General features: G+C 42.0%; 1 protein-coding gene and 1 pseudogene across 2 annotated transcripts in view; both read left to right on the top strand.

Moving 5' to 3' along the window:
- Nucleotides 1-25,904, top strand: part of MICOS10 (mitochondrial contact site and cristae organizing system subunit 10) — a 29,688-nt gene that overhangs the window by 3,540 nt on the left and 244 nt on the right. Inside the window, exons 2-4 of one of the 2 annotated variants that reach the window (XM_054503543.1) lie at nt 21,600-21,647; nt 22,971-23,080; nt 24,918-25,899. In XM_054503543.1, coding sequence (XP_054359518.1) covers nt 21,600-21,647; nt 22,971-23,080; nt 24,918-25,118 — 359 coding nt within the window. In that variant the 3' untranslated portion in view covers nt 25,119-25,899. Of the gene's footprint in view, nt 1-21,599; nt 21,648-22,970; nt 23,081-24,917; nt 25,900-25,904 lie in introns of those variants that run through there. The other variant, XM_054503536.1, reaches the window with a different exon arrangement.
- On the top strand, nt 455-8,138 carry LOC129045154 (small ribosomal subunit protein uS11-like; annotated as a pseudogene).

The following is a 25,904-nucleotide window of genomic DNA, read 5'->3' as shown; positions in this document are numbered from 1 at the left end:
GTGGAAGATATAGACAGGAAGAAAAGGCCAATGCAGGCTTTCAGCTCCATCTTGATAATTTCACTGTGGGTTTTTGTTGTTTTTGAGACAAGGTCTCACTCTGTCACCCAGTCTGGAGTGCAGTGGTACAATCACAGCTCACCACAGCCTTGATCTCCAGAGCTCAGGCGATCCTCCCACCTCAGCCTCTTGAGTAGCTGGGACTGTGGGTATGCACCACCATACCCATCTAACTTTTGTATTTTTTGTAGAGATGGGGTTTCACCATGTTGCCCAGGCTGGTCTTGAACTCAGGGTCCAAATGATCCACCTACCTTGGCCTCCCAACGTGCCGGGATTACAGGCCTGAGCCACCACACCTGGTCCATCTTGATAATTTCATACTCTGGCTTGGCAAAGACGGAAGGGAAGCCATGGTGAATGCACAGCAACTTCTGTGAGTCCTTCTCTGTTTGGTTGTCTTATACCTAAAGTGTTTTGCTTCCAGGGTTCACCAGGGTTATTTTCCCACCTGTTTGCTGTAAGATGACTGTTATAATCACTTGTGTTTAGCATAGGTGTTGTATAGCTGAGTTAAATAGCTTTCTTAAGCCTGTACTTTAGGCAGTGGTCCTTTAAAAAAGTATTCTTCAAGGATCTTTTCACCCTGAGGCTTGAATAATATCTTAACAGAAAATTATCATATGATTTTGTCCTGTAGGAAGAGACATTTATTTATAAATACCCTTGCCCCCGTTACTATCTTAAGAAAAGCAGTTCTAGGCCAGGCACAGTGGCTCATGCCTGTAATCCCAGCACTTTGGGAGTCTGAGGTGGGAGGATCACTTGAGCCCAAGAGGTCGAGACCAGCCTGGGCAACATAGTTAGACCCCATTGCAGCAAAAAATATATATATTAGCTGGGTGTGGTGGCATACGCCTGTGGTACCAGCTACTTGGGAGGCTGAGGTGGGAGGATCTCTTGAGCCTGGAGGTTGAGGCTGCAGTGTGCCGTGATCGCACCACTGCACTCCAGCCCGGATGACAGAGCAAGACCCTTTCTCAAAAAAAAAAAAAAAAAAAAAAAGAAAAAGGAAAAAAAAGAAAAGCAGTTATATTTTACCTGTTTATTCGGGTTTTAAAACCTCTTATTTATTTTGTATCAAATAGTGTGGAAGAATAGGTGATTTCTAGTATGGTTTGAACTGATAAATTAAGCCCATGGATCTAAAAACAATCGCAAAAATTAAAACCCATCTTTCTCTTCTTGGAAGGGAGCTCTGAGTGATGGGCACAGTGGGCCCTTACTTGTTACACATCCACTTCTCTTTTTTCCACTCTTTTAGCCCTTGTTCCTTTCTTTTTCTTTATTCCTGTCACATTTTTGCACTTCTTTTTGACCTCTATTCTTATTCCTGCCACTGCCACTGCATACATTGCCTAGTTCATCTATAAAGTTTGACATTGATAGGTCTTTTTTCCTTAGTAACCCTGTTAGCATTTAAGAAGTTCCTAGGTATTCTATTTATTCTTTATCACATCATTTTTCTTAATAGCATGTTTCACCATTTGAAATTTGTAATTGGTTTCTTTACTTGATTGTTCTTCTCCCTGGAATGTAAACTTCATAAGAACCAGAGGCTGTTGTGTTCACTGTTGATCCGCTAACCCCTGGTTTAGAGGAGGCATACAATAATTATTGTTAAATGAATGACATGTATTGCTGAGAATTTTGTAGACTGTTCTCTGCCCATATTTGCTTCTCAGAGTGTGTTTATTAACTGAATGAATTAGTATTTAACTGAAAAACTCCAAGTAAAGTAGATTTCTGCCCGTTCACATGTTTGATCGTGTATCCTTGTGTTCTTGGGACTTATACCAACTTTTAATTTCATCTGGGAATGTAAATTACTGTCAGTAGATCTTAATAATAAAGTAGTATTAAAAATGTTTGGGAATAGTCAACTGAGAAACATAAACCAGAGAGCACTTTTGTATTTAAACAAGTAGAGGGATGATGTTGGTTTAAGTGGTAGTGCCAAAGCCTTATTGCAGGAAATTAAAAAGGAGTGAAGAATATTACATTTTATGAATGGCATGTTCCGTTAGTTTTATGTGAATGCGTCATTAATGGGTTTTGCTTATTTTATGGATTTATTTTTAAGTTTTATCAGATTTATTAAATGCTCTGGTTTTCTTTATCCACTCAGTTCAAGGGCTGTGGTGTTTATTTTCCTTGTATGTATGGGTAATCTGTCTTAGTACCCATGAGCATGAATAAGTCACACATTTCTTGTTAGTGAGACTAGAAGGCATAGTGTCTTATCAACCTAGGAGACTTTAAATCATTCTGGTCTCCACAGAGCCGATGTCCTCACCTTGGGCTTGTCACCCTGGACTGGATGAGAGGTTATGTCTGTTTTCAATTTCCCAAGGAAAATAAGATTTTAGGAGATGAGAAGTCATAGACTTCCAGGGGCTGCTTCCCTGTGGTTTGAGAATTTATGAGCTCTGCAAGTGTGGGTCACAGAGGCACTAGGCTGGGCGCGCTGGCTCACGCCTGTAATCCCAGCACTTTGGGAGGTCAAGGTAGGCAGATCACCTGAGGTCAGGAGTTCGAGACCAGCCTGGACAACATGGCGAAACCCCGTCTCTACTAAAAATACAAAAAATTAGCCGGGCATGGTGGCGCATGCCTGTAATCCCAGCTACTGGGAGGCTGAGGCAGGAGAATGGCTTGAACCTGGGAGGTGGAGATTGCAGTGAGCCAATATCCTGCCATTGCACCCCAGCTTGGACAACAAGAGCGAAACGCCATCTCAAAACAAACAAACAAACAGAAGCAGAAACACTGTCATTGCCTCAGAATTCTGTTACAACTTACTCTTCTTGCCGAAGGCTTGCACCGGCAGGTTGTGGACCTCTTGACCAAGTTGATGTTGCTTGTGTGACAGCGGCCAGGCCTCAGACTATGGATTTGCCAGAGGACGCTTTGAGGAAAATCTGATTCTGGCACTTCCTGGATTCATACGGAGGTCCTGGGAATCCCTAGTGTGACTTGGAAAGCTTTAAAATTGGCTGTGTCCCTTTTCTCTTTGTTTTGCTCCAGTGTGAGACCAGAGTAAGGAATATCTAGTCTTACTAATCCACGTATTGGTTTAGAATTCTAGTTTATTCTAAAAGAAGTCAGGTTGTATGGCAACTCTGTATTTTAGCATTTGAAGAAATTCATTGAATGGTAAGCTGAAGAGTGACATGATTGAATTTTTGATTTCAGAAAAATCATTGATGAGAATGAATCAGAGGGCTGGCTAGGATGAAGGCAGGGAGGAGATGTCATGGTGGAGGGAGAGGTCCCAAAGCTGGAGAGTTTCCTGGAAACGGCTGTCCTGGCAAGCCAGGTGTGTCAAGCACAACAATGATTTCCGTTATCTTAGTAGCAAGAAAAAAGGCAAGCCATGGACATTTACAAGCAGCCCCTAGAATGTGTTCAGTTCAGTGAACTGTAGCGGCATACACAGGCATTTTGTTTTTCTTTTCCTCATTTTTTTCATTCAAAATAAATGTACCAGTAAATACCTCCCAGCCTCAGTTTTCTTATCTATAAAATGATAGTACTTGCCCCAGAGGGTTGTTGCAAGTGAGGATAAAATGAGATAATCTCTAGAGCAGTTAGGACGTTGCCTGTACTTACTAAATATTGTTAACTGGAGGCTGGGTGCGGTGGCTCACGCCTATAGTCCCAACATTTTGGGAGGCTGAGGTGGGTGGATCGCTTGAGGCCAGGAGTTTGAGACCAGCCTGGCCAACAATGGCGAAACCCAGTCTCTACTAGACATACAAAAAATTAGCCAGGTGAGGTGGTACGCACCTGTAGTCCCAGCTACTCGAGAAGTTGAGGCATGAGAATCACTGGAACCCGGGAGTTGCAGGTTGCAGTGAGCTAAGATGGAGCCACTGCACTCCAGCCTGGGCAACAGAGCGAGACTTGGTCTCAAATAAATAAATAAAAACTGGAGGCTGTCGCTGAAGAGTAGAGGTAAAAGAGTTAAAATGATTAACACATTTACCCTGATCTTGGCTATTGTGGGTCGTAGGTGGGACTTATTGTGGGTCTTGGCTATTGTAGGTCTGACAATCAATATTCCTGTTTATATATGTAATAGTAATCATTAATGTATACTTCTTCAAACAATTTAGTACCAGGTGTTGTGGTAAGCCTTGGCAGGGGGTGGCACACAGGTGAATAGGCACTGGCCCTACCCTCGAGGGGCTTACTACCTTGAGGAATGTGAAAAGGATGAGGGACATTTGACCCCCATTTTGGAAAATATGCAGACATTTAATAGGTGGACCAGGTGGAGGAGTGTGTTTCAAGCCTTCAAGGTGTCCCAAAGGAGAGGGATACTTAGGTTCCTTCTGGGAATGATGAGAATGACCATCACTTATTGAGCACTTAACCACATGCCAGGCACAGTGCTAAGCATGTTATATTTTACATCATTATCTCATATCCTTGTAAGATATTTCTCCATTTTTACAATGGAAGCTCACGGTGGCAGAATCCCTCCTTTAGGATCACAGGCTACAGCTGCAAGGGTAGGAAGGTGAACCCCATTCTTGTAGCTATCACATGTTAATGCAGGAGATTTTATCCTTTAGGGGTTAAAGGATTTATGTGGGGAGGGGCAAAAGATGAGGCAGGAAAGGTGGAAGGGTGTAGGAAGTTGTGGAGATTTTTTAAACTACTTTGTTGAGATATATTTCATGGCATACATTTTCCTATTTAAAGTGTACAATTTTAGTTTGTTCACCAAATTGTGCAATTATCACAATCTAATTTTAGAATATTTTTAGCTTCCCCCAAAAGAACCACTGGATGCAGCTGCTCCTGTTCCCAAACTCTCACCCCTACCTTAGCCACAAGCAACCACCAATTTACTTTTTGTCTCTGTGGAATCTCCTATCCTGGACATTTTACATAAATAGAGTTATATAATATGTAGTCTTTTGTATCGGCTTCTTTGACTTAGGTAGTGTTTTCAGTATTCATCCATGCTGTTGCATTTATCTGTTCATCATTCTTTTTTGTTACCAAATAATGTTGTGTGGTGTATTTGTGCTACACATCTTGTTTATCCATTTGTCAGTTGGTGGACATTTAGTTTGTTTACACTTTTAAATTTTATGAATAATGCTGCTGTGATCAAGTGTACACGTTTTTGTTTTGTTTTGAGATGGGGTCTGTGTTGCCCAGGCTGGTCTCAAATTCCTGGGCTCAAGTGATCCTTCTGCCTCAGCCTCCTGAGTAGCTTGGATTACAGGTGCATGCCACAATGCTCAGCCCCCCAATTTTTATGTGGACATGTTTTCATCTCTCTTGGATATATACCTAGGAGTGGAATTGCTTGGTTGTGTGGCAGTTCTGTGTTTAGCATTCGAAGAAATTCATTGAATGGTAAGCTGAAAAGCGACATGGTTGAATTTCTGATTTCAGAAAGATCACTGACGTGATGAGAATGAATCACTCTCTGGAGTGCTAGGATGTGGGGGCAGGGAGCTAGCTTAGTATATTATTGCAAAATCTTGCCAAAGATGAGCTGATCAAATGAGAGGAAGCATGAACTAAGATGGGAGCAGCAGGAGTGGAAAAGAGAGATATAATGATGCTAGTACAGAGGTTATATTTACAGAACTTGAAATGCAGGCTCAGGAGTGGGAGGAGTCAGGTGGTGCCAAGCCTACATAAATGAGCATGGTGTTGCTTTTGACAAATAGGAGAGGCAAAGAGAGGAATAACATTTTGTAGTTTCTTAATTTCTAGTATGTCTTGAGATAGGTCTCTAATTATATGCAGCTCAGTTAACAGAGATGAAAGTTATTGGTTGGTCATGCATTCATCTTTATGAAAAGAAAGGATTTGGCCTTGCTTCTTCCTTGTTACGAAAGCATGGCCAGGGCTGGGCACAGTGGCTCACACCTGTAATCCCAGCGCTTTGGGAGGCTGAGGAGGGTGGGTCACCTGAGGTCAGGAGTTTGAGACCAGCCTGGCCAATATGGTGAAACCCCATCTCTACTAAAAATATAAAAATTGGCTGAGTGTGGTGGCGCCTACCTGTAATCCCAGCTACTCGGGAGGCTGAGGCAGGAGAATCGCTTGAACCTGGGAAGGGGAGGTTGCAGTGAGCTGAGATCAGGCCATTGCACTCCAACCTGGACAGAACAAGAAGGCTCTGTCTCCAAAAAAAAAAAGAAAGAAAAAAAGTAGGACAGTGAAAGACTTAGCAGCTGACTTGCCTTAGAATTAAAGTTAACCGGCAGATTTTGTGTATTCATTCAATAATCAAGTCTAGTTAAATTGCTTGAAGCCATTTTAATGTTTAAAAAAATACTAAAAGAGGCCATTGAATAGTCATGGAAAAAGAAAGCAAATTATTGTTTTTCTTTAAGTATCAGTTCATCTGATAGATGTGGGTTACCACAAAGCATCGGTGGCTCACCAAAAATTGCCTGTTGGTAGCCTGTGTTTGCAAACTGATACCTCTCTATTTCATGGAGTGATATCAATTAGGTTATACTTAAATACTTCAAAGGCTTTTGGTTGTTTATTGGTTTGGGTTTTAAATTAGTACATGTTAATTGTTGAATTGGGTAGCCACATTTTGTTTGTTTTATGTATATTTAAACAATGTGACCAAAAATACTTTTTCCATTTGCGGCAGCAATGTGAATAATGGAACATTGTGACCTTCTAGAGAAGTATTTTCTGTTAGTATTACAGAATAATGTAATTAGGCGCTATATGGAACTGGAAAACATACTTAAATTTTTGCTCTGGCTGTGGTTTTATGCTTTCCTAAAATGTGGCCTGTAACAGTTTATTAGTAAATATGCTGAACTGCTTTCTTTGGCAAGTGCATTTCAGTGTTGAATCCAAGTAAAAACACAAATATTTACTTATAAAAGTCATTTGGTGTAGTAATATTTTTACTATGGCCACTGACCCACTAGTGAAACGTTAGGGCATTGCTAGATTGGATCCTGTTTATTTAAAGGCCAAGAGAGGGAGAGAAAGAGAAAGCTAACATTAATTGAATGCCTATTAATGTGCCATCATATTTGGTACACTATTATCTCTTTTTTGCTTTCCCAGCAACTCGGGAAATTTATATTATCTCTGTTTTTCCAGCAAGAAAAGTAGTGCTCAAAGAAGTTTATAGAAATTGGGAAGTTGATTTTTAAACTCTGAAAATGTAAACAATCCAAAATAGTCAAACCAATTTTTAAAAAGAACAAAGTTGAGATTCTTGTATTAGCTGATTTTAAGGCTTACAGTAGAGCTACAAGACAGTGTGGTATTGGAGAAGAGCTGCACATATAAATCAGTAGAGTAGGATAAAGTCCAGAAATAGACCCATACATACATGGTCAATTCGTTTTTAACAAGGCAATTTAATGGAGAAAGGAAAATCTTTTCAACAAACCATGCTAAAACAACTAGGTTTCCATATAGAGAAAAAAAATGAACCTTGCTTAAAAGGGTCGTAGACCTAAATATAAAAGCTAAGACTGTAAAACCTATAAGAGCTTTCCAGTGTGGAGTCTGGAGACGACGTGCAGAAATGGCACCTGGAAAGGGGAAGGAAAAGAAGGAAGAACAGGTCATCAATCTCGGACCTCAGGTGGCTGAAGGGGAGAATGCATTTGGTGTCTGCCATATCTTTACATCCTTCAATGACACTTTTGTCCATGTCACGGATCTTTCTGGCAAACAAACCATCTGCCGTGTGGCTGGTGGGATGAAGGTGAAGGCAGACCGAGATGAATCCTCGCCATAGGCTGCTATGTTGGCCACCCAGGATGTGGCCCAGAGGTGCAAGGAGCTGGGTGTCATTGCCCTACACATCCAACTCCGGGCCACAGGAGGAAATAGGACAAAGACCCTTGGACCTGGGGCCCAGTCGGCCCTCAGAGCTCTTGCCTGCTCGGGTGTGAAGATCGGGAGGATTGAGGACGTCACCCCCATCCCCTCTGACAGCACTCGCAGGAAGGGGATCGCCGTGGTCGCCGTCTGTGAACAAGACTCCTCAAAATATTTTCTGTTAATAAATTGTCTTCATGTAAAAAATAAATTTAAAAAGTGAAACCTGTAAGAGAAAATCCTTTGTGACCTTGGGGTCAGAAAAGATTTTGGGGAATACAAAAAGCGAGTTTCAAAGAAAACTGATATACTGGATTTGATAAAAATTAAAAACTTTTTCTCTTTGAATGGCACCATTAAGAAAACAAAAAGGCAAGCCACAGAATAGGAGAAAATATTTGTAATACACATATCTGATAAAGGGCTTAGAATACATAAAGATCTCTTAATTTTAAGGTTTTTTTTTCCCCTCCCCAATAGACTCAGGGTCTCACATGTTGCTCAGGCTACTACTTCTGGCCTCGAGCAGTCCTCCTGCCCCAGCCTCCCAAAATCCTGCAATTTAAGATGTGAGCCACTTTTCCCAGCTTTTTTTTTTGAGATGGGATCTCACTCTGTCGCTCTGGCTGGAGTGCAGTGGCACAGTCACAGGAGCCTTAGCCTCCTGGACTCATGATCCTCCCACATCAGCCTCCTAAGTAGCTAGGACTACAGGTGCATGCTACCACATCAGGCTAAGTAAAAAAAAATTATTTTTAATCATAAGAAGACAACACATGGGTAAAATTATAACAGTGGCAGATAGGCACATGAAAAGATACTTAACATTAGTGGCTGTTAGGGAAAAGCAAATTAAAATCATGAGATATACCTACACACCCATTAAAATAGCTAAAATTTTTAAAAACTGCCAATGCTAAATGTCAATTAAGCTGTGGAACAACTGGTACTCTTATACACCGTTAATGGGAATGGGAAATGGTAGAACCACTTTGGAACACTGTTTGACCATTTATTATAAAGTTAAACATATGATATAGCCATTCTACTCCTAGATATTTACCAAAGAGAAATGAAAACGTGTCCACACAAAGACTTACACATGAGTGTTCATAGCAGCTTTATTTGTAAGAGTTAAAAAACTGGAAACAACTGAGATATCCATCAGTTAGTTAATGGAAAAACAAAATGTGGACTGTCCTTAAAGTGGAGTATCCATAATAAAAGGAAACCAACTATTGTTATATAAAACAACATGGATACATTTCAGAATCATTTTGTTGAGTGATAGAAGCTGGACACAAAAGACTACATACTGTATGATTCTATTTACATATTTACATACAAATTTCTAGGAAATACAAACCAATCTAATGAAGTTGAAGGAAAGAGGGGAAAAACAGAATAATTAAAATGACTAAAGAAAGCATAGCCTGGCGGGGCACAGTAGCTCATGCCTGTAATCCCAGCACTTTGGGTAGCTGAGGTGGGCAGATCACGAGGTCAAGAGATGAGACCATCCTGGCCAACATGGGGAAACCCCGTCTCTACTAAAAATAAAAATATTAGCTGGGTGTGGTCGTGTGCACCTGTAATCCCAGCTACGCGAGAGGGTGAGGCAGGAGAATCTCTTGAACTCCTCAGGCAGAGGTTGCAGTGAGCTGAGATCGCACCACTGCACTCCAGCCTTGGGACAGAGTGAGACTCCATTTCAAAAAAAAAAAGAAAGAAAGAAAAAAGCATAGCCCATAATTCTTAGGTCTTGTAAACTTGTCATTTTTAAAAATAGAAGGCAGAGATTGTTTTAAAATGCTCTTTAGATAGACAGCATGAAAGGGAAAGAAAGGATAAATGAGTACAAATTAGAAAAAATGTTGGAGGCTCTAGATAAATGAGGTGGTCTAAGAAGACAGCAAATCAAAGTCACCCCTTCCCCCCAACCCCCACCCCCCCACTTTTTTTTTTCTTTTTTTCCCGAGACAAGGCCTTACTCTTGCCCAGGCTGGAGTACAGTGACACAATTGTGGCTCACTGCAACCTCTGCCTCCTGGGCTCAAGCGATCCTGCTGCCTGAGCCTCCTGAGCAGCTGGGATTACAGGCTCACACCACCATGCCCACTAGCAGATTGATCTTAACAGATACTGAGAGACAAGGTATATTTGGGAGGAGTCGAAATCTAGTGCTTTTACTTCAATTTTCTTTATCCAATCTAAGCCATTAGGGTGCTTAGGATAATTTATAATTATTGTAACACTCTGACATAATTGTCGACAGATTTGTAGACTTACCTTACTTTGATAAATGTTTACAAGTTAGAACAAATGTTTCTGATTGTTTGTCAGAACCTGCACATATAAACCACTCAGAATTCCTGTTTGATAGATTTTAAATGATTAAAGCAACTGATTTAAGCAACATAGTTCACTTTTTACTGGGAAGGTAGTCTTAAGAAAGCTGCTAGTTTCTTGGCATCATTTCAGATGACTAAATTGAAATTCATTTGCTGTAGGAATTTTTTATTTATTTCTCTTTTTTTTTTTTTTTTTTTTGAGACAGGGTCTCACTCTGTCGCCCAGGCTGGAAGGCTGGAGTGCAGTGGCACGATCTTGGCTTACTGCAACCTCCACCTCCCGGGTTCAAGCAATTCTCCTTCCTCAGCCTCCCAAGTAGCTGGGATTACAGGCGCCTACCACCACACCTGGCCAATTTTTGTATTTTTAGTAGAGACGGGGTTTCACCATGTTGGCCAGGCTGGTCTTGAACTCCTGACCTCAAGTGATCCCCCAACTTCAGCCTCCCAAAGCGCTGGGAGGTGCGAGCCACTGCGCCTGGTCAAAATTTTTAATTTCTTTACCATTTCAGCATAGTCCTGTATGTGAGAAACCATGAGCTTGTTAGCTCATAAATATCCTATTCTGATTAGATGCAAAAATATATTACTGTTTCAATCACATATTTTGTCTTGACATTAAAATAAATGCTACTAATTCTGTGTATTCCCAGAAAAGATTATGAAGAACTTATCTTTCTCTTTATTCCAGTTGCAACTTGATTTTTTTTTTTTTTTTTTTTTTTTTGAGACAGGGTCTTCCTCTGTCACCCAGGCTGGGGTGCAGTGGCACAATCACATCTCACTGCAGCCTTGACCTCCTGGACTCCAGTGACTTCCTGCCTCGGCCTCTCAAAGTGCTGGAATTACAGGTGTGAGCCACCATGCCCGGCCTCAACTTGAAATTTATTTTAGCTCATAACTTCTACTTTAGAAGATGTTTTAAGGCCAGGCGCAGTGGCTCACACCTATAATCCCAGCACTTTGGGAGGCCAAGGCAGGCGGATCACTTCAGGTCAGGAGTTCAAGACCAGCCTGGCCAACATGGTGAAACCCCGTCTCTACTAAAAATATAAAAATTAGCTGGGCGTGGTGGCACGTGCCTGTAGTCCCAGCTATTTGGGAGGCTGAGGCAGGGGAATCCCTTGAACCTGGAAGGTGGAGGTTGCAGTGAGCCGAGATCGCGCCAGTGTATTGTAGTCTGGTGACAGAGTGAGGCTCCATCTCAAAAAAAAAAAAAGATTTTTTTTTCTTCACTCATTTTATGAAAGCTAAATTCTTGGTTTTTAAAATTTTATTATTCATTTATTTATTTGAGACGGAGTCTCACTCTGTCACCCAGGATGGAGTGCAGTGGCGTGATCTCCACCCACTGCAAGCTCTGCCTTCTGGGTTCACGCCATTCTTCTGCCTCAGCCTCCCAAGTAGTTGGGACTACAGGCGCCTGCCACCACACCTGGCTAATTTTTTTTTTTTTTTTTTGTATTTTTAGTAGAGACGGGGTTTCACCATGTTAGCCAGGATGGTCTCCATCTCCTGACTTCGTGATCCACCTGCCTCAGCCTCCCGAAGTGCTGTAGGTGTAAGCCACCATGCCAGGCCAATTCTTAGTTTTATAATGTATGCAAGTCCAGGGATTTGGAGAGGTTTTTCATGGGGCTTGGTAGAGTAGCACAGCCTTTAAGAAAGACTCTAGCCAGGCGTGGTGGGTCATGCCTGTAATCCCAGCACTTTGGGAGGCTGAGGCAGGTGGATCACCTGAGGTCAGGAATTCGAGACCAGCCTGGCCAACATGGTGGAACCCCACCTCCATTAAAAATACAAAAATTAGCTGGGTGTGCGGGTATGTGCCTGTAATCCCAGCTACTTGGGAGGCTGAGGCATGAGAATCACTTGAACCCAGGAAACAGAGGTTGCAGTGAGCCAAGATCGCTCCACTGCACTCCAGCCTGGGCAACACAGTGACACTGTCTCAAAAAAGAAAGACCCTAGAGTGTCGCTGTACTATCGTGTCAGCTGGGTGCTGCTTCCTGGCCTTACTGTCCTTGCCAGATTTTAGCAGGCTCTCAGAAGGCCTGAAACTCAGGCACATCCTTTCAACACCTTTTCAGATGCTGACTTGGGATATCATCATTTGTATCAACACATTCTAAATGCAGAAACATGGGTGTACTTAAAAATATTTGACTGCCTTTTCTGTTTATCTTTGTCCATGAGGCTTTTTAATATACTCTTTCCTATGGATCCCTGACCTACGAACTGTCCTTAAGTGTGGTCACTTCCCCCTTCTCAGAAGTTCCTAGTCCTGGTCAAACCCTTGCCTTTGCCTGTACTGATTGTCTTCCATACCATCTCTTTCATTTCTGCCCATCATGGAATACAGGAAAGGTGGAGGGAGGGCTGTTGAGAGACCACAGGATGCAAGGCGGTAACATTTCCAGTCAGATGAGCCGAGAAGAGTCTGAAGTCTGGACCTTAGCTCCCACTTGCAGTTGCTTTGGGGCTGCAGAAGCCAACTAGTATTTTCACCTCTGATGGCGGCTTCTTCAGATCTGTCCTCATTGCTGCCAGAGTGAACCACATAAAGTACACATCTGATGTATAGCTTCTCTACTTAATTCCCTCTGTTGCTTCCTTATTGCTTACAGGGTAGAGGCCACGATCCTTAGCATGGATGGCATAAAAGGTTGTCGTTCTTTATCTCCTACCTTACACTTGACAATTTGGCAGCAAGGAGCTTGCTGTAGCTTCTATCTCTTGCCACCTTCCCTCCCACTTCCTTCTCTAACCCTCCCGGACAGTTTGGGTATCCTCAGAGCTCCTAGTACATCCTGTTTCTGTCATTGTACCCTGTACTTTATGGGTCTGATTATCAGTTGGCTCCAACACTGAAACAGTGAACATAGTGCGGGAACTTATCATTCCCCAGGGCGCGGCATAGTACCTGGCACACAGTAGGTACACGGTTTGTATAATTAAGGAAATGCACACACATAATGTTGGCCAGAAAGAAGTTTGGAAGATGTTTAGTTTTCCTGTGGTGGGTTTAAAATGTATTATAATAGCTTCATATGTCTGTGAGGAGGCTGCACTGGGAGCAGTATAGTGTGGGGATGAAGCACCACGCCTCTGGAGTCAGGCTGCCTGGCTCACATCTCACATGTCTGACCTGAGGCAAGTGACTTCACCTTTCTGTGCCTCAGTATCTCTATAAAATGGAGCTCATAAAATAAGTTTATTGTGAAGATTAGATGAGAAAATTTAATCCTTGAGCATAAGTGCTTAGAATGCTATTCCCTTTATTTACTATTCCAGAAAACAATGTAGATGTTTTTATAAATCAAGTTAAATTATATTTTATTTATTTATTTATTTTTGAGACAGAGTCCTACTCTGTCACTCAGGCTGGAGTGTGGTGGCATGATCTCAGCTCACTGCAACCTCCGCCTCCCGGGTTCAAGAATCAAGTTATATTTTAGATTGTTTAAGGGAATTTAGTGTTAAAAGATTATCTGATGCCTGTTGTAAGTAGCATCATTGTTTTTATAATTATCCAGGTAGAAGTTCTCAGCTTTTTCTTCGGCAGCCTTCCCCCATTCACCTCCCCTTATAAAAAAAGCCCAGATACACACACACCCACACCACACACACCCACTCTCTCTTTCACACACACACACTCTCTCACACACACACTTTCACACACACATTCACTCTCCTCTCTCTCTTAGACACACACACCACTCACTCACTTTTTTTTTTTTTTTTTGTATTTTTAGTAGGGACGGGGTTTCACTGTGTTAGCCAGGATGGTCTCGATCTCCTGACCTTGTGATCCGCCCGCCTTGGCCTCCCAAAGTGCTGGGATTACAGGCGTGAGCCACCGCGCCCAGCCACCACTCACTCTCTTAATCAATTGTTAAGTCCTGTAAATTCTGCCAGCAAAATGCTCTTCCTTTCCAAGCAATCCTACACACCTTAGAAGAATCTTCCTAGAGCAGAGCTTCAGTCATGTTATTCCTTCTAAAACATTCTTTAGGGAAGCCCACTGCTGACTGAAGTGCTGCAGACCCAGCTTCTGGTGCCTTCTGCAGAATGGCCCAAGATTCCTTTGTAGCCTCCTTTCCCACTGTCCTCCTGGATGTGCCTCATGCTTCAGCTGGATTGGGCCACTCCTCAGTTCCCTGCACTGCCCTGCTTTTCTGCCACTGAGTGGAGTGCGTTCCCGTCTCCATAAACTCTGGCTGTTAAATGTCTGCCCTTCTGAGACAACTCAGGTGCCACCTTCTTCTTGAAAACTTAAAAAGAAATCTTCCTAGTCAAATGTATTCCCATCCTCCTTCTCTGGACCCACAGAACACTGTCATTTCATGGCACTGAGGTTCTGCTTTTGGTCAGTTTTCTGGGTAAAATGGACTTCTTTCTAACTTCTTACCCTTCTTGATCACAAGCTCCCCAGGGAAGAGACTGTCTTATTTCTCTCTGACCCTTGCTGAAGCCAGTACTCTTGCCCTTTAGTGCTCAGTAAATATTTGGACTTTCGATTTGTTCTTGAAATGTTTTTTTGTGGGGGAAGAAGGTGAACCACAGTTACTGTGTGCAATGTACTAGTCTTCAAAGTGTTTTACACATCTCATGCGGTTTCATCCTCACTATTCCCCAGTTACAGAAAGGCACTGTTAGTATTCTTCTTTGCCATATGCAGAAATTGAAACATAGAGAAGTTATATAGTTTGCCCAAGGACTGAGACACACAGCTAGTAAATAATCTAATAGTATTCACAATCGTTTTAACCTGTCTTACCCCAAATCCACATAACCTCAAAACTGAAGAATAATCACTGTACAACACTTTCCTTTTTTTCCCCCCCAAGACAGAGTCTCGCTTTGTTGCCCAGGCTGGAGTGCAGTGGCACAATCAGGGGTCACTGCAGCCTTGACCTCCCAGGCTCAAGCGATCCTCCCACCTCAGCCCCCCACCACCCCCGAGTAGAGCTGGGACTACAGGCATGAGCCACCACGCCCTGCTAAACTTGCCATTTTTCAAAGAATAAACACTGTATACTGGACTGAGATTCTCCAAGGATAAAGGAAATCTTCCCTGGTGCCTTTTACTTAATAAATGTTAATAAAGTTGATCAAGTCAGTGTGTGTAAGGGAAATACATTAATGATACTGTTTCTCCATTGAATTTTTTTTTTTTTTTTTTTTGGACGGAGTCTTGCTCTGTCGCCCAGGCTGGAGTGCAGTTGGCGTGATCTTTGCTTACTGCAGTCTTTGCCTCCCAGGTTCAAGTGATTCTCCTGCCTCAGCCTCCCGAGTAGCTGGGACTACAGGCACGTGCCACCACCCAGCTAATTTTTGTATTTTTAGTGGAGATGAGGTTCACCACGTTGGCCAGGCTGGTCTCGAACTCCTGACCTCAGGTGATCTGCCTGCCTCGGCCTCCCAAAGTGCTGGGATTATAGGTGTGAGCCACTGCACCCGGCCACTTTCCATTGAATTTTTTACTTGAATCATAGGAATAGGCAGCAACACAATAGCTATAATGATGTATAAATAGGATATAATGAATCCCTGATTCTTATATTTAATTTCACAAGGATGAGAATCCAGTTACTGCTGGTACAGATGAGGAAGAGCTGGAGATATTGGAGATGTTAGGGGAAAAGGGAGTCCATAGAAATACCCTTTTCAGCAGTTTATAGGCCTCAGCGCATTTGGATTCATTGTATCTCCAGCCAGTGCACAGAGGGAAGGAAAGTATTTTCTGGCTTGATTTGTTGACAATTTCTCATTGATTCTAAGTAATTGAGGTTTTTGTTACCACTCCTGTAAGTCAAACATCTATGGTTTCTGTTTCCTTGAGGGGCTGCAGAGTAACATAGTCATAAATTAATCATGGATAGTGTTAAAATCCAGAAAAACACATTGTTGTCATATGTAACAAGAGACAATCACCTTGCTGCTCTGCTGACCTCTCCATGAGGTCTATCCCTTTGTGTAGGAAAGAGCCATGACTCGGAGTCAGACAGCCTGGGTTTGAATTCTGCTTTTTATAGGTTTTCATAAGGTTTCATCATAATATGAGGTTTTCCTAATAAACTTTATAATGTGGTACACTGCCTGACGCTTTGTAGATGTTAGTACCTCCAAAGCACACCCCCCATAAATGTGATATGTCTTTAATGTGTTTATCTAAACTTAGCAATTTTCTATCTTTTTTTCTCAGCTTCCCTTTAATAATTAATCTTCAGAGCTGCTTCTCATTTTCCTACATACTGTATCCACATGTGCATTAACTAATTATATTTTGGTAAAATGTCTCCAGCTATGTTTCTTGTTTTATGCATTCTTGGAAGCTGTATGGCTGTCAGCATTCTGAAAGTTGAACTAAGTGCTGTATACATTCATTTAAAAGGACCCCTTTTTGAGTTTGGCTTTTCTTGAAGCAGAGCACACCAGTAATGACTCCACATTTACCTTTCATATCTTTGTTTCTTTCCGTTGCCTGGTTTGTTTGCTTGTTCTAATCAGAATCCTGGTAATTGATGTCCACCCGAGCAATCCCTGCAGATGTTCCAGCCTCTGTCTAGTCCCGATAGCCACAGGAAGGGTAAGGTCTTGTAAAATAGCCACCTTCTTCGTATGTTTCCTAAATGCTCTTTGTCAGTGTTGACTTTTGAGAAGCTGATTAATACAGACTAAATTCACCATCTCTGGGTCCTTGGTCTGGCACTTTCCTGGTTAATTCACATGAATGGCATTTACATGTGGATACCTGGGACAATCTGTCTTTTCCTCAAAGGATTAAGTAACACAGTTTGAAGCTGACTTAAAACTATTTTTTCCCTCATTAATGGGGCCCTGAGCATCTTTTATAAATCAGGAATGTGTCTTGGAAATGTAATTCTCACTAAACTCAGTTCCAAGGGTATTTTCTATAAAAGCACATTCTTGTTTGTTCTGTCATAACACATGTATTTGATGATTGTAATAGCGTTGACAGAAACACGATTGAACAGGAAGCATGGCCATTATAAATAGGTCAGTTTGATATAAATTCATGTTCAAAGCACAAATACAGCTTTATTAGACACAAGACAACTCTAGGAAAATATTGATTACATTTTAAAGCAAAATGGCCTAGTTAAGCAGTAAGTCTGAAAGGATCCTCTATTAAAAAAATATATATATGTATATATATACACATACACACACCAAAGCCTGATGTGTCATATAAACAATTACTAATGTCAGTGAAATACAGTCAACTGTGCAAAGGGTAGGAAAAAACTGGTTCTGATTTTCAGCTGTGGCTTATCCACAGTGTAATCCTACGCAGCCAGTGAGTTGTATTTTAATAAAGGATTAGCTATTATACTACACTTTTTTTTTTTTTTTGGGCAAGGTCTCATTCTGTTGTCCAGGCTGCAGTACAGTGGTATGATCATGGCTCACTGCAGCCTCAACTCCCAGGCTAAAGTGATCCTCCCACCCAAGCCTCCTGAGTAGCTGGGAGCACAGGCATGCACCATCATGCCTGGCCAATTTTTATTTATTTATTATTATTATTATTTTGTTTTGTTTTTGTTTTTGTAGAGATGCAGTCTGACTGTGTTGCCTAGGCTGGTTTCAAACTCCTAGGCTCAAGCGATCCTCCCATCTTGGCCTCCTAATGTGCTGGGATTACAGGCATGAGCTGCTGCACGCAGCCTGTATTACACCTCTGAAATCTTTTATCTGGGAGATGGCAGAACTTACTACCACTTAGTGAATTCCATGTCAGACACTATTAGAAACTTTCCATTTTTCTAATGTAGCAACCCTGTAAGGTTGTTTTCACTCTACAGATGAGCAGGTTGAGGCTGGGTAGGGTTGACTAATTGGCCTGGGGTCAGAGAGCTGACTTGTAGGGACTGGAGCAGTGGTTTGGGCCCGGCCTGTCTTGCTGCAGCATCAGTGCTCTCGCCACTCACTCAGCAGGAGAGTACATCCAGCATTTATTTAGAAATTGGATCCTTTCTTTCAGACATGTAAGAATGAAGAAGTTGTCTGGCACAAGGCTTCTAGGATCTTAAACACTGGTAATTCCTGTAGCTTCTCATATTTGTGAACTGCCAGTTGAATATGGTACTTAAGTTTTTGCTCATGCATCTTGATGTAAGTTATACAAAATAAAATGGAGTTACTTTGCTATTTTAACTAATCTTTTAGATGTAGATTAAAATGTAGCACTGACAACTATACCTTAGGCTTATGAATATAGGAGCCTTGTTTAAAATGTTACATGTAAGCTGGAGTGAGGTCTTAATAATTGCCATAAGTTATTGATAGATGAAATGGATCTATAGTCTTTTTTCCCCTGTGATCTATTATAGAAATATTTCAAAGTGAACTTCTGTTTCTGTTCCTCTTCAGTGAGTTGTTCTTCCTTCATTGAAAGTCCACAGGCAATTGGAACTTTTGTGAAGTTGGTTGTACAGGCGCATATATGACTACAGCTCGTTCTTTTAGGGGCTAACATCCAAAATACATTGCTGCCCCAAGACTGCAATCAGATTATATAGCCTACTTGTTAATTCCTGCTGATTGTGTTTGCTTCTAATTATTTGCAGTGAGGTAAAGCTTTATGATCTGTGGCATGGTGAGAACAAAGATTTTTCTAAATGTAAAATACAGTTGCATCGAGCAACTAGAAATTGTCCGTAACTGTAATGGACAACAACATACATTTTCCCCCTTTTCTTACCAAAAGGTGGCTTAAGGTGTACATTGCTGCACCTCCATTGGTTGTTCTCCTTTTAAATTTGTTGTAAAATCCTCTTAGGTATAAGATAAGGCCTATTATTTTATGTATCTGATCAGTATTTCTAGTTCATGGGCGCAGAGTTCTCTGTTCTTTTTACTGTGAAAATGTCATCCGATGAAATGTTCAGGAATTGCTCCTTCTTAAAAATGTGTGTTTATCTACTAGCCGGTTTTATGATGTTCTGTTGGGCACTAGGCATGCATTAAATTGCATGGTTAGATTGATTCAGAGTAATTTCATTTTAGAGGAATATGTGCCAATTCTTTTTCCTCTCCAAAAGGCATGGTTTCAGAACATGGCCCTGTGCCTAATGTTAATTCCATAAGGCTCCTTTGTTATGTTCTCCACCCCCTACCACACACCCGCAACTGGCCTTTGCCATGAGGAAGATGTGTACCTATAATCAGGCATTTCTTTACTTTAGGGTTATTTGTCATTTCAGACAGCATGGACTTTTGAGAACAGGCTTAAGCTGGGGAAGGCAAAGTTATATAAACTGTATTCATTGTTAAATATTTGCTTCCAGGGAAGGTGAAAAATGCTTTGTACTTTTTCCTTTGGCTTTTTTCCTTCAAAAGAGCTTGTGATGCAACAGCAAGAAAAAGTGGCCAAAGGCAGAGAAAACTCTTCTCTTTTCCATGTTGGTTTGTTTTTATTGTAAGACAAACCTTTCATGTTTTATTGTTATGAAGTTTAAACCTGGCCTAGAGGTGCCAATCTTTAGTGGAAACAGCTGCAGAATTGGTGTCCCCTGATCAGGTGGGACTTCTTTGAAGCAACATGTTGCCTTTTAAAAGAGAATTGTGCATGTGAGAACTTGAATCTGTAAAACTCATCAGCGGTTCCACCATTGTTTATCTTTTAAGTAACTGAGATAGCTAACTTTAAGTAAAACATTGCAGTTAAAAATCATTTTCTGAATTATTTTTTTCTGAAGAGAATAGTCTTATTACTTTTTGTCTTAAAAATACAGAAATGAGGGAAACATCACCTTTAAGAATTGAAGATACAGCAGCCCAGTTGAACTAAGACCATAGAGCACATTCTTTGATAACTCCTTTTTGCTGGTCTGAACTGTTGATTTTTACTTCATATTTATACTTGCAGATAAATGCCTATAATAGGAGCAAAACTGGGTGGCTGGGCATATATCTGAATTCTAGAGATTAAAGGTTTTCTACTTGATATTGATTGATGTGGAAGCATTGCTCATCTTTTTGATTGAGTGGTACTGTTAGCAGTGGAGTCATCAGCATCATTCTTGGGCTACTGCTAGGAAAAGTTGAGCATCAGAGAGCTTTTTCTCCTTGGGGGAAAATAGAAGAGACAGGCATGGAGTCAGAGGGACGAGAAAAATGCTGAAGTATTTTCCTTTGGGGCTTTTGATTTCTTTGCCAAAAAATTGCCTCCAGATGGAGAAGAGCAAAAGCTCTGATTGTAAGCCATTATGTTTTTACTGGCTTATCTCCCCATTCCGTTGTCTGGTTTGGAATCTGTAAGCTAGTCCAAATCCTTTACCTCATTTTCTAGTACCAATTTACTGTCTTACTCATCTTCCATCTGCAAGGAGTGAGGCAAGTCGCCTTAAAATTGAACCCTGTACCATTTTATAAACCAAGCAACAGCAGAGTCTTGCCAAGGAATATCAGTATCAATGGCTTCCATGTCCCTGAGGTTCTTGAATCACACCTACCAGGTCAACTTCTTGTGTCTGTGACTTGTGTGGTAGGATTGGTCTGGGAATGAATCTAACAGGCCCTTTTGGCTTTCTGAAGACTTGTTACTACCCCGGTTGTCTAGCATTCTGAGCTGTATGGGGAGCACAGTCATGTTTTGGCTGTATTTCACTGGCAGTAGAAATCTTGACATTCCAATTTCCCTTGAGGAGTAGTAATTGTTTAGGGGTTGAAACTGGAGAGGAATCCAACATCTGGACATGGCGGGTACAGTAGCATTGGAGTCTGGCAGACTTGAGCCCAGATCACTGTTCCGCAACTAACTGAACAATATCCTTGGGCAAGTCATTTTCTTCATCTGGGGCTCTGGAGGGCCGTCTTTTTCCTCTGCCTAGATATTCTGGCTTGTGTGATAGCGCAGCCTTTAGGAATTGTTCTGGATTACTGCTTTTTATCTTCCTCAAAAAGTAGCCATCACTCCAAATGCCCAGGTGACGAGGTGAGTGTCCTCTTGGCACTATCTCATGTTTTGGCTGTGGTATCCCTCTCTGAGGTGGGTAGGAGAGCCCAGGATGCTGGAGGCTACTTGCCAGCAGTGTAGAGAGGGTCGACTCCAGAATAGTCTCCTGGCTTGTTCCCCTGCCCCGCACCCTGCAGCTTGTCTAGAGAGAACAGGGAGTCAAGTTTTTATTTCATGTTGGGCAGGAGAACCAAAGGCATCTGTAAAACCTCTGACAAATAAAGACAGTTAGAAATTAGAAAATTAATTCTCTACCAAATTATGAAAAAAATCTGTTTGACGATGTTCACATTTAAGAAATGTTAATGTTGTCTTTGTGAAGTTACTGCTATGAGATTTATCATGTTTTTTCTCCCTCTTTGTAGGTACTGGTTTTGGATTAGGAATTGTTTTCTCACTTACCTTCTTTAAAAGTAAGTGTCACTCTGTCTTTTCAACATGATGTCGTAGTGTATACATATACGTAGCAGGGACACTTCCAGAGGACACATTGGAACCCATCAATTTGTGGGTTGCCAACCTATCCATTTATGGGGTTAGGTAACCCATTATAAAATGAATTAGATAAAGAATGTGGACTTGAAAGAGGTCAAAATGGGTTGGGCATCTCCAGCATTCCCCTGGGCACTGAGGCAGGGTGCCTGTTATCCTAAATATGATATCATTGCAAAAGCCTGTACTTGATGCCAGTGAGTCATTTGGCCAAGTCTACATGCTCAGATATTTCTAATTAATTGTAATTTTTTCTAGAAGAATTGAAAAATGAGAATCCTGCTGGTAATAGAAACAAGTAGACCAGAAATACACATACTTCTTGGTCAGAAATTATCCTAAGCAAAGGGCAGGCAATATTCTTTTCATTCTGTGGAAGAACTTCTGAAGTTTGGATACTGAATAGATGCCAGAGGGATACTTTTGACCTCTTTCCGTGAAGAACCAGTGGGAAATACTAGACTAGAGAATCATAATTAACACATAGTGCTGATATGAAAGAATCACTTACAGAGTGGCTTAAATAAACCCCATGACTTACTACTACAATCAAAGCATGTAAATATCGGTAAAATGCTTACATCTTTTTAGAATTCATGCATCTTACTGGCTAAGATATTAGTTAAACTGAGCAGATGATTAGAACTGATATAGAGAAGTTAAAATGTTTATCTACTGTTTTCATATTTTACTACTTTTTTTTTTTTTTTTTTTGAGACGGAGTCTTGCTCTGTCGCCAGGCTGGAGTGCAGTGGTGCGATCTCAGCTCATTGCAACCTCCGCCTCCCTGGTTCAAGCGATTCCCCTGCCTCAGCCTCCCAAGTAGCTGGGATTACAGGCACGCACCACCATGCCTGGCTAATTTTTTGTATTTTAGTAGAGACGGGGTTTCACCATGTTGGCTAAGACGGTCTCGATCTCCCGACCTCGTGATCCGCCCGCCTAGGCCTCCCAAAGTGCTGGGATTACAGTTGTGAGCCACCGCGCCTGGCCTTTACTACTTATTTTCCTCAAACTTATCAGCATAGGCACTTAACAAGTATTTGCTAAATTAATAACCACTAATTTACACCTCTTTTTTGGGGCCATTGTGAAACATTGATAAAAATGTATGGTTATTATAGTCATTTGTATGATGCACGTTGAATATTTATTGAACCCTAAGTAAATGTATTTAAGAGGATGGGGAGCTTTATCTTCTCTTAATAATTCCCCATTGGGATTTTCCCTTTTTTGCTCACTAGGAAGAATGTGGCCATTAGCCTTTGGTTCCGGCATGGGATTAGGAATGGCTTATTCCAACTGTCAGCATGATTTCCAGGCTCCATATCTTCTACATGGAAAATATGTCAAAGTATGTACAGAATATATATTTCTCTTTCCTTCAGAAGAAAAAGATTTCTCCTGAGCCCCTGAAGAATTCTTTAGACTGTTTGTAATGAGTAAACCATGTGTGTCATTGTGGCACCACTCTCAGATACTAATTGCTCTTTGGCCTTCAGTGATGTCATCACTGCTTTGGTGCTAAAGTCTCCCCGTGCCTTCAGATGCATATGTGCGTTCAGATATATACTCATGTGCTAGCCGATTGGAATTAAGGAGCCTGCTTGAACGTTTATCATCAATGGTAAGGTAGATTGTGTTAACTATCTGTAAGTAGCACTTTTCGTTTGAGAGCTCAGAGTGCCCTGTAAACATCTCACATATACTTTAAGCTAAACCCAAAGACTTCCGGGACTCAGCCATGATTCTGCTTTTTATTAATTTGTTTTATTTTTTTGAGACGGAGTCTTGCCTTGTTGCCCAGGCGGGAGTGCAGTGGTGCCATCTTGGCTCACTGCAACCGGGTTCAAGTGATTCTCCTGCCTCAGCTTCCCGAGTAGCTGGGATTACAGGCGCCTGCCACCACGCCTGGCTAATTTTTGTATTTTAGTAGAGACGGAGCTTCACCATGTTGGCCAGGCTGTGGTTCTGCTTTTTAATTGAAGAAGGCAGTCTGGACTGTAAGTCTTACATTCTGCTGAAGTCCTGTCTTCAGGTGGATTTTTATTTTTATTTTTATTTTATTTTATTTTATTTATTTATTTATTTATTTATTTTGCGGGAATGGAGTATCACTCTGCCACCAAGGTTGGAGTGCAGTGGCACAATCTTGGCTCACTGCGACCTCCGCCTCCCGGGTTCAAGCGATTCTTCTGCCTCAGCCTCCCGAGTAGCTGGGATTACAGGCACGAGCCACTCACGCCTGGCTAATTTTTGTAATTTTAGTAGAGGTGGGGTTTCACCATGTTGGCCAGTGTGGTCTCGAACTCCTGACCTCAGGTGATCCACCCGTCTCAGCCTCCCAAAGTGCTGGGATTATAGGTGTGAGCCACCGCACCTGGCCTTCAGGTGGATTTTTAATGCTGCACACAAGCTGGAAACTTCTTACCCACGCCTCCAAAGGGAAGAGGGCAGCAGGCTTCCTCAGGGCTTCATGTGTAGCAGTATTTTCCTTACTTGATGATTAGTTACTGTGGGGTTTAAGTGACAGGAACATTGGAGGCTGGGTGCCCAAGAATAGAGGTGGCACTTATTTTGTATTCCCAGGGCCTGAAACAAAATAGGCACTCAAATAAATGTAAAATGAATGAATGAGGTAAATTATTCTATTAGAGGTAAGTGCTGATGGCCTCAGGCTTACTAAGGCATAACCTTTGTAGCAGCACAATTTTCAGTGAACAGCTTCACATTCCCTGCATGCACGGAAGCCTCAGCTTTCCAGGTTACTCTTGGGCTAGAATCACTGTGAACGGGGCAGCAGTGGGGCTAGTGGAAAGGGCACAGAAGCCAGGAGACCTGGGTACAAGCCTGTCACTTGCTTGCTGTGTGATCTTAAGTTGTTTCACTTCTGAGCTTCCATTTTCCTCCATAAAATGAGGGTAATAATTTCTACCTATAGTGTTGTTGTGAGATTTGGACACAAAATGTTTTTAAGCTGTGAAGTGCGAAATATATAAAAACATTGGTTATTATAGATGAGGCCAGCCCAAAAAGGGTGATTGGCTTGTCCATTGTTCCACTGTAATAACAAGTAGAGTGGAAAATGTGGTACAAATGCATGTCCTAATTCTAGTCAGGAGCTGTGGCCACAAGGGCCACCAAATCTGAAGTAGCAGCGTCCTGCCATGGCCCTGCACCTGCCATTTTAGAGCCTGCTCAAACCGTCAGCTGCCTGCAGCCAGCCCATGTCTGCTGGAGAGATGGGAGTAGGGGAGCCATCTCTGCGCCAAAGTAAGAGTGAGGTCATCACAGGGACCACGCAAGCAGAGGCACAGCTGCGTGGCACTGAAGCTGGCAGCCGGCCTCTTCCACCGCTCCCTGGCTCCTCGCTTTCCTGGCACCAGAGCTGATTGTGGGGAGAACCGAAAGGAGCAGACAGAGAAGCTTCAGGTCTTTTGCTTAAAACATTTCCATTGTTCCAAACTGAGTTGTCAGGGATAATGGCTCAGGGGTGATTATATGCATATTATGTATTTAATGGCTGGGAGTTCCTGTGGAAAATATTGTTCCATTTTTTACATTTGTGTGTCCTGCTCCAAAATGGCCTTGTAACTTTATCTGAACTTGAGTCTGTGCCTCGATGTTGTCATCCTCCATTCCCTGAATAATGGAGCAAAATCCCAACCTGGGCTTATTCTGTGTAGTCCTATTGTGGTAACTGCCTCCTGAGTGCCCGATCTGCCCCCAAGACCATCCTGGGTGCTTTATCTTTAATAATCTTTCCCTCTAGACCTGCCAGTGGATTTGTGAGAGATGTTACTATCCTCATTCAGCTGATGAGAAAGCAGACTTTTACCGGGGTTGAGAAACTTGGCAAGGCCATGTAGTTCGTAGGCTGATTAGAACCATGCTCTCCCCACTCTCCTGGGATGCCTTCGACCGGTTTTAGGAATCCAGGTCATGATGGTTTGGCCCTGTTCCACTCGTTTCACACTCTTCTCCCTGGAAGATTGGGGCTGGGGGGCACTCTTAGGAACCTGGGTAGGGTGTACATAGTCCTGTTGTGAGACAGTTTTAACGTAAACAGTGTGATCAGGTTTTGGCCTCTGGCCCTTGGGTCTGACCTGATACAGCAATTAGAGAGGGTTGTCAGAATGCCGTCTGCACAGTTTTAAGCTGAATGTCCTTGCTTTACA

This window comes from Pongo pygmaeus, chromosome 1 (genome assembly GCF_028885625.2).
Source record: "Pongo pygmaeus isolate AG05252 chromosome 1, NHGRI_mPonPyg2-v2.0_pri, whole genome shotgun sequence".
In the NCBI taxonomy this organism is placed as follows: domain Eukaryota; kingdom Metazoa; phylum Chordata; class Mammalia; order Primates; family Hominidae; genus Pongo; species Pongo pygmaeus.
The sequence above is the reverse complement of the archived record's forward strand: the minus strand, read 5'-3'. Positions and strand labels throughout refer to the sequence as shown.